We start from the raw sequence: 14,861 nt of genomic DNA on the forward strand, positions 1-14,861 counted from the left end.
TAACAGAAAATATGAAAAAGCAATACCATCATGAAAATATTTTACATATTTTGATATACAAAAATTGAAATTCAAAAACAATTTGGATATGTTGATCTAAATTTGTTAGAATGCATATTATTATTCATCTCGATTTTTATTTATTGTAATCTTCAGTTTAATGAACACTTTTTTACATCATTCAATGAACATTTGTTTCGATATGAGTTTTTTTTCTCTTACTGCTATATTTTTTAAGAGCTTGGAAATATTTTCTGTTCATACTTAATTAAAATTTATTCAATCCAGTAGATTTATTAAATTTAGTCTAACAATGTTTTCTATTAATGATTTGTGAAATTTCCGGTAGTCTATAAATATGCTTAACATTAGCTATTATTGCCCTAATATTATAGTTCACAAAGCCATTAATTTGTACTTAGAGATCTTTGCAGATAAAAAAACAATACATTTAAAAAAGGGAGAATTTGTGAAATAACAAAAAAAAAAATCAAAATTAGATTTTTAGAGAAAGGGATGAGAGAGATAGAAAGGGAAAGGAAGAGAGAGAAGAGGATATTGGTTATTTAGCTAATTTGAGTGTTTTGTTTGGTTATGGGATGCAGTTTCCCTAAAAACATACATATGAAAAACTGACGACGATCGGCACTAAACCCTGCTTTTAACTGTAGGAAAAACATGGAAAAGCGGAGTATTTCCATTCCTCGCTTTTATACATAGCACCCTCAAGCTAATCTTACTGAACAAACAACTTATATATGTAATTTCCATTTTCAATTTTGAACATATTTGTCGTGAGTTGGCTCAGAAAATGGGGGTAATGGTTCTTCACGTGGGCACATTGGCTTGTCTCTCATGTGAGCATTACTTTTTTTTGTAACTACTGATTTTCGCATGTGAGCATTACTTGGTATGCTTGTAATCATTTCACAGCTTTACTTTTTCTTCTCACTGCAAATCATTAGAATTGTTGGTAAGATTATGATATTATAGTAAAAACACTTTTGACGTGAAAAAAAATACAGTAGGGTAGTTTTTTCTATGAGAGTAATATCATTAATATAACTGCAAAACACACATAACTAAGTGGTAGTAGGCAAATAGTTCTGTTTGACCAGGAGTGACATTTATATGACGTAACATATACATGTAAGAAATTCATCAATATCTATTCATTTTTACAGAAAGAAAACCAATACTTTTTTTTGGAACACCGCAGAAAACCAATACTTTTATTTTGGAACACCGCAGAAATTTATCAATATCTATTCATTCACAAGAGAGTTTGTGCTACATAAAGCAAATGAAATTGTCGCTTTCATTCCCACATGCTGACAGTGAGAAAGGAGTGAAAAGGATAATTATTTGCTGAATTATACTTATCTTATTTCTCAAGCTATCAACTAAAATAAAGATGATCTTCATAAATGTTTGAAGCATTTAATCTGTAATTGATTTTGTACTTGTGTTGAGGTGATAGACGTTCTCTATCCATTATCCGTTAGTTTTGTAAGAGCATCATTATCGTCCTTAGACATTAATTTCGAAATTTAAATCTAAACTAAATGAAAACTTTGCAAACGTATGTTAAGTTAGAGTTTTTAGGGAACGTATGTTAAGGCCACGTGTCAGCAAAATAGGGAAAAAAAATGGGGAGAGACCGTCGAGTTACCGTATCGACATCATTCTCTCTTCTCTTTTCTTCTCTCTCGACGGTTCAACGCCTCTAGACGAATTCCGCCGAACGAAAAGCCTCTCTCTCCGCGTTTCGCTCCGCCTCTCACTCCGCCTTTCTCTCCGCCTCTCTCTCTGCGTTTCTCTCCGACGAATTCACCCAACCGATCTCGCCGCCGATCTGTTCTCCCTCACTCCACTGATCTCTCTGCTGATTGGAAACTAAAACCAGGTATCGCTCAATCCTTTATCCATCGTTTTAAGGTTTAGAGTATGTATATGTCGATTGGGTTTCGCTGCTTGCATGTCTTTCGTTTTGAGATTTTAGAGCTTTATTTTGTCGATTTAGCTCGTCTGTATCTGGGTTTCGCTGATTGCATGTCCGTCGGTCTGAGATTTTTTTTTTGGTTGATCTAACTCGTCATGTGGCCACTTGATTGTATTCTTGGCTGTTATGTGATTGAATGATATATGTTTTGTAACTAGGTGATTGTAACTCGTAGTCTGTGGTGATTTCAATGGATTGGTGTGTGTGCGCTTAGCATTAATCTGATAAGTAGATGATTTTGAGAAATAATTCTTGGTTGTTATGTGATTGAATGATGGGTTCTTATTTGATAAAGACGTTCACGCGTTCACTCATGGTTTTGAAACTCATAAACTAAATGTAATTGTAAATAATTATGAGAAATAAAGTTAACTAGATTAACTTGATGTCTTCTTCGGAACTCATAAATTGATAATATGTCTAATTGTAAAGAATGCATTAAGTATTTCACCTAATAGCTCACCAATGAAATTGAATATTGTGATAGGAGTTACTTCTCAACCAAAACTGAATAGTCAGACGCTTGTTTGATAACTGTGAGAGTAGTTAACTGAATTTGCTTGCTTGTAGTTTGTTTGAAACGAAATCCACATTTAAATTTAATGAACTTGTTAGTTCCAGTTGAATGTGAAACTAGTTGTGTTGTGTGCAATAACTTCTTATTAGACTTGTTGTGTGGTTGTTTATGGTTGAGCATTAAGAGTTGAACTTATTTCACATTTCGGTTTTAGCTATTTAACTACATCTATCTTTGAACTTGTTAGTCACCTCTCGGCTTACCTAAAACCAGAAACCAAATAGGCTTTTCTTCCATAATCTTATCTCACTCTTATCGCTATGGATTCCTATCCGTATAGCCAATCGTCTAGTTATCTTAATCTTCTTCACAGTCAACAACCAAGTGTTGTCCATGAAAACTTTTCTTATGAAAGTTATAATTCTAGTAGTGTTAACCTTGGATCATCAGACTTCCCTCCATTCAGTTCACAACAAACGGAGGCTCCAACTCAACCTGAAGTCACACCAGCCGGGCATAGGGAGAGGAAGAAATGGACACCAGCTGATGAAGAGGTTCTGATCAGTGCGTGGCTAAACACATCTAAGGATGTTGTTGTCGCAAATGATCAGAATGCACGGACCTTCTGGAAACGCGTTGGAGAGTACTATGCAACAAGCTGTCATGCTACCGAAGGTGAGAAGAGAGAGCATCTCCATTGTAAGCAGAGGTGGAATGGTTATTGTAATAGTTTTAATAGGAATCATGCTTATGTTTAAGTAATGATCACGGCTGTTGTTATGTATGGGAATGGTTTAGGCTTTTGATGAACTTGTTGATGAACATGTGATGACCTTTTTGTAAAATGATCTTGTTGGTGGACATGAGATCACGTTGTAGTGTGGCTATCTGTAACAAAACATGTTGATGGACTCTTGATCTTGTCATATTATTGTAAAATGATCTTGTCATATTGTTGTAGTGTGGCTATCTTGTAAAATGATCTTGTCATATTATTTTGTTGTAGTGTGGGACAAAGTCCTTTTTAGAGCAGTGCACGATCCTCTCTTTAAAATAATGGGTAAAAAAAATGGGTGATAATATATTTTGGAAGCAAGTAAATAATACACAAGGTTTGTATGCTCGTGATGGGTGTACCAACTTTGTCACAAGGTTTGTTTTATTCTTTCAAAAAGTCACAAGAAGTATCACGGGAGAATGATAAAATACTCGTTGCTTTTCCTATATAAGCAAGAGACGTGTTCTCTCATAAAAAATAAAACAAAGCATCTCTCTTCTTGTCAATTTGTAAACAATTGCTCCATTTTAAATTGTTTTTATGGCTTCTTCTTCTTCTTCTCATTATCATTACCACAAAGATGATGATGATGAACTTACTGCCATATTTGATGATTATTTTGAAAACCAAGATTTTATTCCAGAAACAAATGAAAGAAAAAAACGTATTTTTATCGAGAGAAACCGGGAAGAAGGCCACAAGAATCTCTGGAATGATTATTTTAGCGAAACTCCCACATACCCGAAAAATTTATTTCGTCGACGTTTTCGGATGAACAAGCCATTGTTCTTGCGTATTGTGCATCGTCTCTCCACAGAAGTACAATACTTTCAACCCTCAGAAGATGCAACCGGATGGTCTAGTCTATCACCACTCCAAAAATGTACGGCAGCAATTCGTCAATTGGCATATGGTGGTGCGGCTGATACAGCTGACGAATATGTACGACTTGGTGAAACAACGGCTCGAAAATCTTTGCACCATTTTACCGCTGGAATAATTCACTTGTTTGGCGACGAATACTTAAGACGTCCCACTCCGGATGATCTGCAGAGACTACTCTATGTTGGAGAACAACGAGGATTTCCGGGGATGATTGGAAGCATCGATTGTATGCATTGGGAGTGGAAGAATTGCCCCTCCGCTTGGAAAGGAATGTATTCACGAGAAACTGGAAAACCAACTATTGTTTTGGAGGCTGTAGCTTCATATGACCTCTGGATATGGCACGCATTTTTTGGAGCTCCAGGTACTATGAATGATCTTAATATTCTTGATCGATCGCATGTTTTTGATGATATTATTAACGGAATAGCTCCGCAAGTCAACTTTTATGTCAACGGAAGAGAGTACAATTTCGCATACTATCTCACGGATGGTATTTATCCGGAATGGGCGACTTTTATGGGATCTATCTGTTTACCACAGAGTCCAAAACATCAATTATTTGCAAAAACCCAAGAAAGACATCGAAAAGATGTTGAGCGTGCTTTTGGAGTCCTACAAGCTAGATTTGCCGTTATTAAAAATCCATCTAAGTTATGGGATAAATCAAAAATAGCAAATGTTATGAGAGCTTATATCATACTCCATAATATGATTGTCGAAGACGAACGAGATTCATACACTCAGTATGACCTTGACTCGTTTCAACATGATGAAGGTGTGGATCTTATATTTTCCGTCTTGATGTCTACTGCTCTTTTCAATACAATTGATCGTCGAGCAAGAGTTCGGGAACGACCAGTTAATCGACAACTAAAACACGATTTGATTGAAAATATATGGGATAAATTTGGGAATCAAATTTAATGTATAATGTTTAAATTTATATGAATTGAAGTTTCCTTTTTGTTTTTAATATTTGAATGTTTATGTTTTATTAATGGTTTTTTTTTTTTTGTAATTTGTTGTTTTTTCAATGGCTTTTTTTGTAATTTGTTTTTTCAACTTCGTTTAATAAATTATGTTTCTATTAACGTTATATGTTTAATATATCTCATTTCCTATTAAAAAAATTAATTAACTAAGAGACTTAAAATGGTCCTACCAATAATCTTAATTTTAGTTATTGTCCTTAACTATGTATCTTAACTTAACAATATTAATAAACTAAGTTAAGGACACAAAAATTGGTCCTTGCAATGTTGATGCTCTAAGGCTTGAAATAGTATATTTTTTTTTTTGGAAAGCATGCTATCGATAGTTTTTCGTCAATCCATAATTTTTGTTTTGATAATCACGTGATAGTTAGATAAAGAATAGATTACCTTTTTACAATGCATAGATTACCTTTTTGCAATGCATATATCACACGATCTCGATCCGGATAAAATAATTACTTTCGTTTTATTTAAATACATTGTTTTATAAATCCAACATGTATGATCGATGTAACATAGACTATCTAATAAATGAAAATGAAAATGAAAATGACTATACATAATCTCATGTTGGTGGTTTAGTGCCATGGGCCTATTAGCCAGCCACTCGGCTTCTGATCTGGCACATATAGATTTTAAATATAGAAGAAATAATATATACTATAACTTGATGTGCGTTTCCGTGCGGGTGTTTGATTTAATTTGTCTTCAATGTGAACTCATGAAACGATGGTTTTATTAAAAAAAACTATATACATACAGAGTATAATATATTATTTTATAATATAATATTTTAATAATATTTTTTTTTATTTTGTACATAATACTATATTAAATGTTTTATAAATTAATATAATTATATTATTCATATATTAATCTGTTGTTGTTTTTTGTTAACTTATTTTGAAATGTAACAACATACTAAAAATAATAATTTTTTGCATTAGTTTTCTATGAATTATTATTAATTTTATGATATTTTGTTTTCTTGAAAATTGAACTTTCTAAATTTTTATATTTGACTAAATTAAATAAGGTAATATTGTACTTAAAAGTTGTTTTATATAATATATACTGTATATTTTAGTTTGTGTTTTTAATTTCATCACAAAGAAACAACAATCATTGTAATTAATTAATTTAAATTTATTTTAAATGCAGTGGTAGAATCCGTAAATAAAAAGAAATATAAAAGAAAATACTTAATTTATTGTAAATGCAATGGTTAAATGTGTAAATAAAAGAAAATATTTAATCTGCTATCTATGTTTTCAAACAATTTTCATTTATTCTACTATCCATGTTTCCAAACATTACCAAAATGTACTTAAGTTTTAATAATATATAGATGAACTGAATACTGATAGGTCAAAAAAGGCAGGTGGTAACAATATTTGTTAAGAATCTTAAGATGTAACGTACTTATAGAAGAGTACAATTAATATATGTCTAATTTAAATACAGAAATTGCATGCAGTTGGTGTGATTAGTGCTTACTAAAATTCAAGACGGATGAAGTTGGTGTGATCAATGAATCAATTTAGATATGACTGCTTTTAATATATATATATATATATATATATATATATATATATATGATTGGTACGATTAATTATTACGTTAAAATAGTGCAATCAAGATGTTAATAACATGTATAGAGAGATATCTACTCCTTCTGTTTGTTTTGGATAAATAAAAGCACAAGATATAAAAACTTACTATTTTAAAAATGATATCATTAATAACATAAATCTAAAATAAATTGATCAATAATAAATAATGCAGTAAAATATTACTGATTAACCAATTTTAAATAAAATTAATTTTTTTTTAAAGTAGCAAGACATCTTATATTTTAGAACATCCATTTTTTTCTAAAACATTTTGCGTTATGGAATGGATAGAGAATAAGATATTGATTTTCAATTAAATTGTTAGCTGCTAAAGATCGATAGTTTTCTTTGTTTCGAGGCATGTCTTCTTAAACAAGCACATCCTACCTAAAACATCAACATTGTAGTGTGACTGGTGACCATCTGAAGAACACTATGAACAAATAAAAAAAACGAAGAAGAATAAAATTAAAGGAATGAGTGGGAATGATTGTTCCTCCTAAAAATAACGAGGAATAATTTTGCTTTGTTATTCTCTACAAAAAAAATAATAAGAAATAGAAAAAAAAATTAATTTTTATAAATGGTGTATTTTTATGGGAACTATAAAGAATTGAATGGTTATTCTCATTCCTTTGGTCACCAATCACAATATATATTCATTTTGTTAATACAATACTAAATGTTGGATAATTTCATACAGTAGCTAGCATAAGTCATAAAATTTCTAAGCGGTTACAGAATCCCTTTTATTTTGTGCAAGTTACGGAACAAATTAATAAGGTGTATTGGACATATACCAAATATTGATGTCTTACCATTAATACTTATGAGTTTGTTATGTGTATCTTCCCATGAAACTCTATGAAAAGTAAACTATATTTTTAAATAAAATTTGAAATAATATATGAAAATCCACCAAAGAAGTGTTACAGGTTTTATAATATATTTTGACTTGTTCCACAAATTTGGTATATATTATTTGTGTTTTATTGCTTGGATTAATCCTTGTAGAATCTTAAACAAATCTAACATTTATAGCACACAGAAAAGAAAAAAGAGAGAAAATGTGGTGTCATGTCGAGAAAACATATGAAGAAGGTAGGTGTCAGATTAAAGCAGATATACCTTTTACAAAGCAGTTGGGTTTGACGGTTGGGGCTGCTTAGGTGATTTCATTTATGATTTATTTTGTTAAACTCCAATATAAAGATTAATATATCTGGCATTGAATAAACAATTTTCGATTTTTAAAAGGTAACTAAAAATTAATCCGTGCAGCCCGCATTGATGTTTGTTTTAATAAAAAAAAACATATAAATTTTTCACAATACTAATGTCCCACAAATATGCTTGCATTCATTTGTATGTTTGTTCAATTTGTAATATATAATATTTGTGATAGATCGACGATCTTCAATTATATGTAATTTATTGATTTCTCATATTACGGTTGCATACAAAACCAATCAAAATAATATGTTATATAACATATTTGATGGTTAATATTTTAACAATAGTAATTATTTTTATGTATTTATTTATAAGATAAAACACCAATTATTATATTTATGTATATTAATAAATCTATATTTTTAAAATTAAATATATTTCTGTTTAATAAGATAGATAGATATGTCTTTAAGTTTTTATATACCAAATAAATTCTACTTCATGTGTATTTTTGAAAGATATATTAAATTGAAATGTATTTGTTGTATTCTTATAATTAAAATATATATGTGTGAATTATATTAATCAACACATTATCTAACACATATTTGAAAATTAAATTTATAAGCTTTAATAAAAATATCTATAATTTATATTTTGAATATGAAATGAAACAATAATATACATGAATATATAACATTTAGAGTTTGTAATCACATTTTAAATATTTTTAGTTTTGTTACAAAATTTGGTTAGAGAATAATCTAACAAAATAAATGATTTATGGTTAATTAATTGAGTTTGGTAAGTTTAGATAGATAATAATTTAACAAGATAAATGATTTATAGTTAATTAATAAATAATTACTAATTCAGTGGCATAAGTTTTAATTATTATGATGAAAAAATGATGTTTTTAGAAAGTATTTTAGTTTTAATAATATATATATTAACTCACAAATCTGCAAAAAATTATATACTGCAAACAAGCTATGGTGAAGCAGTGAGAATCTTTTAGACCATCCTCGAAAATGAAGGAAAATATTAAAAAGAGGGAAAAGCTGTTCCAATGTTGCATCATTTTAAGGGGAATTTTTTTGTGAATAATGTTCTCTCAAATTTGTTAGAACACTATTCATAAACTCATTTTCTTCTTCAAAATGATGCATTATTGGAGAAGACTTTTCTTCATTTTTTTTGATGTTTTTCTTTATTTTTATTAAGCTTTTTAATTTATAAATTAGTTTTTAAACTTTTATATAATTTTTTTTTATATTTAAAAAAAACTCAATATTTGTTTTATACTTTAAAGAAATTATTAATACTTTCATACTATAAATATAAGTTTATATAAATTCCTGTATCTTTTTTTAGAAACTAAACTTATGTACATAATGAAGATTTAATTAAATCAAAATAATATTTGGATAAAATTTATAATTTTTATAAAATAATAACCATTATTTTAGAATTAGTAATAAATTGTAATAACTATATATATTTGAAATTATTCTTTTTGAGGGAAAAATAAAAGAACCATTCGAGCAAAACGTAAATTTATTTTGAGTTTATCTCATTTTAAGATTAAAAAATAAGGATAATCATTGGAGATATCCTTGCACTAAATTAATGAACGTATGTTAGGTGACATATAAAAAAATTCGAATAACATCACAGAGGACACCAAGCTCTGGTGGTATCATATGTCCATCTTTGAACTAAATAAGAAAATCATCTTTTTATTTGTTTGTTCTTTTCTGTAATTGTTGTTACTTATAATTTATTTGTTGTGTTAGCTAAAAAGGAAAAATACAGCTGCTTATATACCCCACAAGTATTGGAATGTACAGGGAAAAGACAAAATAATAACTATAATGTCTACATGTCACACAGCTTATGAAATCGCATGTTCCATGTCAAATGATGGTGTTAAATGTGACTATAACCCATTCTTGTAATAAAACCTAAGGTAAATACAAAAATTAAATACTGATGATTAATCAAAACGTTTTTTTTAAATGATGATCAAGTAAAACTTAATAGTTATGCTGAGATTTACATTAATAAAGTTGATAACTATAAAAGTTGACTATTTCTTTTTTGTGGAAAACATAACCGTTGCCTATTTTTATTGTTTTGTTACTATCACCGGGACAAACGCCGCATGCATATATTTAAGTATCTGACTGTATCACCCCTACTAACACAGCTTCCGAAATAGATACTCTACTAGTCACTGAAGGGTAAGCATGTCATTACATTGCTTACTAGTCACTGTTCCCTCCACCCAATACATGCAGCTTTTAAAAAAATAAAATATAATTCTTGATTAATAAAGCTAATTTCCACCACTAATGGGAAAAAGAATTGTGGTGCCGACCGTTTCAGTAGAGTGTAAGAGTAATTATTTTAATCGATTATATAAATAATCTTTTTTTTTTTCCAAATCTGTCGGTACAATACTTTATACATAGACAATACTTACTTGAGAAACAAAAGCATAATAAGTATCATATGGTATAATTAGAAAACTATGATCTTGTAATGACAATGACTGAAATATTAACAGAGAAAAGGGTCAAATACTGAAATAAAAGGGAAATCAAGTTAAGGAAACGATAGAAAATGTACTACAAATATTATACAATTTAATAAATAACACACTAGTAATTTTGATTTTTTATGTTTTTTTAACCCTATAAATCTATAATAGTGTGCTAGAAAACAGAATCGGATTGGCAACCCTGAGCCTATGTTTGTAATAAATCCTAAAATTAATTAAGCAATTGACGTTAATTGATAAACTAATTAGTGTGTAGTATAATAATAATAATAATAATAATAATAATAATGTAGAGTAGATCCACTTTTTTCCATTTTCTTTGTCCCATTTATAAAAATAATCCAACTGGTGGAGCAAAACTCTCTCTGCGTCTGGCAGATCCTCTTTTGCTCTCTGCATTGGACTGAAAATGGCTGTTCCTTCTCACTCTCAGCGAGAATTCTTTGAGCTCTTGTAAGAAGGATCACGGCGATCGAATAATATAAAGGTGAAGAAGATGTTTAAGTCAGGGAGATGGAGGAGCGAGAAGAACAAGATCAAAATCATCTTCAAGCTTCAGTTTCATGCCACTCTGGTAAATTCTTCCTTTTTATTTTTTCCAGAACATAAATTGTCTGGTAAAATGAATTTTGAAAAGTTAAAAATAGTGAATCTGACAATCTGATTTGACCAGAATGAACAGTGAAATTTAGTTTTTTTTTTTTTTGTGGAATTCAGATCTTTGATTGTTGTTTATTTGTTGTCAGGTGAGTGAGTTGAAGGGAGAAGGATTAACGATCTCTCTTGTTCCCGGAGATGTAGGGAAGCCCACCGGGAAGACAGAGAAGGCGGTGGTGCTCGACGGTTACTGCCGGTGGGAGTCTCCGGTGTACGAGACGGTGAAGTTTGTTCAGGATGTCAAGACAGGCAAAGTCAATCAAAGAATCTATCATTTTATTCTTTCTACCACGGTGAGGAGTGACGACAATGCTTTATCTTTTTTCATTTAAGGTTGTGTGTTCTAAGCTTTTATTTTGTTGTTGTTGCCAGGGATCTACTAAGTCTGGTTTGGTGGGAGAGACTTCCATTGATTTCGCTGATTATGCTGATGCAATTAAGACTTGCAACGTCTCTCTTCCTCTCCAGAATTCAATTTCAAAAGCATTGTTGCACGTAAGCTCTCTCTCTCTCTTGCTCTCTCTTTCTTGCATTAATGTTAGTCATGAGACACTTACGAGTTGTAAAAATACTAAAAAGGCTCACAAGATTTTTGCTTATTTATATTTTGAAAGATATTTAATTTGATTCTTTGAACTGGGGTTTGTTTGTTCATTATTAGGTATCAATACAAAGGCAGCTACAAAATGTGGATCTGCAAAGGTACAACAAACTTCTTTCAACTCTTTTCTTAAGAGTGTTCTTATTTGGAGTCTCTGATTTTTTGTCTGTGTGCTTTTACAGAGTGGTGAAAAGCTCAAGGAGTCTAGATTTGAACTCCCAGTTGAGCATTGAAGCAGACGAAAGCCTTAAATGTGATTCACTAGAGGTATTTTTTCCGTATTCTTTGATTTTTCCAAGTCATTAGTGCATCATTAATTGATAGAATTTCTATTTTGTGTCTGCTCTTTTATAGGAAGGACTGTTCGGTAAAGCTTCCCGGATCGCTGAACTAAGGCGTCGAGCTTCCATTGAATCAGACAGTACGCTGTCAAGCTTTGACAGTGTCTCTGAAGTAGATACACTGGGAGAACTTGGAAGCAGAGGAGATCTCATTCAGCAAAACCAACCAACTATTACGCATCATCACCATTCGGTTACAAATGTGTATCATGAAGAGCCTCATGTATCAGAATCCGAGTGGTCAGGAAGCTCTGATCAAGGAATCAGCACTGACGACTCAATGAATAGTTCTTCGAATGATACCATTCCACCGAGAGACACAACAAGGACTACTTCCTCGGATGGTGAGGTAGATAAGCTTAAGGCCGAGCTCGTTGCTTTGGCAAGGCGAGCTGATTTTTCTGAGCTAGAGCTGCAGAGCCTAAGGAAACAGATTGTTAAAGAGACCAAAAGAAGTCAGGATCTCCTCAGAGAAGTGACTTGCCTGAAGCAGGAGAGAGATTTAAAAGTCAGGAACAAGTCGCAGTGTGAAGGAAAGGACACGCAAGTTCTTCTAGAAGAACTGGATTACGAGAAGGATCTGAACTCCAGTCTACGGATACAGCTACAGAAGACACAAGAGTCAAACACCGAGCTGATCCTTGCCGTGCAAGATCTAGAAGCAATGTTGGGACAAAGACGTAAGAATAACACAGAAGAGCCACGGAGAAGGTCCTGCACAAGCGAGACAGATGAAGACGAGGATCAAAAGGCGTTGGACGAGATTGTGAAGGGACACATGGATGCTAAAGAAGCACACGTCCTGGAGCGGAGGATCACTGACCTTTACAACGAGATAGAGATCCATAAACGAGACAAAGACGACCTTGAGATACAGGTGGAGCAGCTCGCTCTCGATTACGAGATTCTTAAACAGGAGAACCACGATATCTCGTACAAGCTAGAGCAGAGCCAAGTGCATGAACAGCTGAAGATGCAGTATGAATGTTCGTCTTCTCCTGTAAACGTGAACGAGCTTGAGAGTCAAATAGAGGGGCTAGAAGCTAAGCTCAAGAAGCAGTCGGAGGATTTCTCCAAGTCTTTGAGCCGTATTAAAGAACTTGAAACGCAGATGGAAGAGGAACTAGAGAAACAGGCTCTGGTCTTTGAGGCGGATATTGAAGCTGTCACGAGGGCTAAAGTGGAGCAAGAGAAGAGAGCTATCGAAGCGGAAGAAGCCTTGAGGAAGTCGAGGTGGAAGAACGCTAGCGTAGCCGGGAAGATACAGGATGAATTCAAGAGAATCTCTGAGCAGATGTCTTTTACGCTGGCAGCAAATGAGAAGATGACTAAGAAAGCAATGGTAGAAACTCGTGACCTTCGCGTGCAGAAGCGTCAGCTGGAAGAGCTTCTCATGAACGCTAAGGATGAACTCAGAGAGAATAAGGTAGAGTATGAAGCAAAGCTCAGCGAGATGGAGAGAATGTTGGGAGGACTTGTGGAGAAATCCAAAAATCTAGAGAGTGAGAAGAGGAAACAAGAAGATGTCAATGCAGATTTAACACAGGTGATCACGAGGCTGAAGGATGAGATTGAGGTCTTGAGAGTTGAATTGGAAGGAACGAAAGATGAGCTATCAAGCACAATTGCAGAGATGAAGAAAGAATCAGAGTCTTTGGCAGAGGAGTTGCAGCGTATCAAAGATGAAAAAGAAGCAGTCGTTACGCTTTTCGAATCAGAAATAGAAACTGCAAGAGGCGAATGTGGTGATCTACAGCATTCTTTATCCAAGAATGAATCAGAGATCGAGAAGCACAGAAGCAACGAGGAAAGAATAATACTGCTCGAGGTATGCCTCTAACACTAGGACATTCATTACTTGCTGACTATTTTGATGTTGATACCAAAAAAAATTGTGATCCAGGAACAAATCAAACTAAAGGAGAATGCTTTAGCAGCCTCTTCAAAGATGTTTATCGAAAAAGAAAAGGAATTGAATAGCCGAATCGAAGAATTGGAGACTGAACTCAACAAACGAAGTCTGAATAGCCTAGAGGTAAAGAGAACTAATCTTTTAAAAGAATTAAAATTGCATTCCTACTACTTCAATCAAACACTAGAACATAACTCTGGTTTTATAAACAGACTGGTGAATCTCTGCATGGTTCAGAAGCAGATATTGCTTTGCAAAACAGAGAAGTACTGTCATCGAGCAAGAGGTATGTTCATGAACCAATACAAACAGAAGAAACTACCGATCATTTCTAATGTATCTGTGTTTTTTTACAGTGATGATCTCAACGACTTGGTAAATGAAGTAGCGTCGTTAAAAGAGCAAAATGGAGAGATGGAGATGGAGTTGAAGGAGATGCAAGAGAGGTATTCAGAGATAAGTGTAAGATTTGCAGAAGTTGAAGGTGAGAGACAACGACTTGTCATGACTGTGCGTAATCTTAAGAATGCCAAGAGGAGTTAAAAAAAATCAGTACTCTCAGGACCTGAAAGTATTACAAGGTTGTACAAAATATATCCTCATTTCAATAATATAAAATATATTTTTCCTGGTTTGGTTTCATAAATAGTTTTTCCTATTATAAATTTTTTTGTCTGAGAAAGAAAAGTGAGTTTTGACTACTTTTGGGTGTATTTATATAAAGACAACGCGTTGTATAATATTCAAAATGTATTCCCAGTTCCAATCCAAAGGACAAATGTTTTGGCTCTATATGAAGTGACAATAAATAGCCAGTAAGT

General features: G+C 32.3%; 1 protein-coding gene across 1 annotated transcript; it reads left to right on the forward strand.

Moving 5' to 3' along the window:
- The first annotated feature begins 10,703 nt into the window (after positions 1-10,703).
- Positions 10,704-14,832, forward strand: LOC106435273 (myosin-10). Its single transcript, XM_013876140.3, has 9 exons — positions 10,704-11,103; positions 11,276-11,479; positions 11,559-11,681; positions 11,848-11,888; positions 11,970-12,054; positions 12,142-13,956; positions 14,032-14,163; positions 14,253-14,326; positions 14,397-14,832. Exons 1-9 carry the CDS (start codon positions 11,026-11,028, stop codon positions 14,581-14,583), a joined length of 2,739 nt encoding a protein of 912 aa, XP_013731594.1. The 5' UTR covers positions 10,704-11,025; the 3' UTR covers positions 14,584-14,832.
- The last annotated feature ends 29 nt before the right edge of the window (positions 14,833-14,861 follow it).

The sequence above is a fragment of the Brassica napus genome, chromosome C4 (genome assembly GCF_020379485.1).
Source record: "Brassica napus cultivar Da-Ae chromosome C4, Da-Ae, whole genome shotgun sequence".
NCBI lineage: Eukaryota > Viridiplantae > Streptophyta > Magnoliopsida > Brassicales > Brassicaceae > Brassica > Brassica napus.

Bases quoted from the DNA above. Each gene is read 5' to 3' on its own strand.
- LOC106435273 (XM_013876140.3), top strand. From the start codon at position 11,026: ATGTTTAAGTCAGGGAGATGGAGGAGCGAGAAGAACAAGATCAAAATC. The intron at 13,957-14,031 runs GTATGCCTCTAA...ATTGTGATCCAG, and splicing joins AAAGAATAATACTGCTCGAG to GAACAAATCAAACTAAAGGA. The intron at 14,327-14,396 runs GTATGTTCATGA...GTTTTTTTACAG, and splicing joins GTACTGTCATCGAGCAAGAG to TGATGATCTCAACGACTTGG.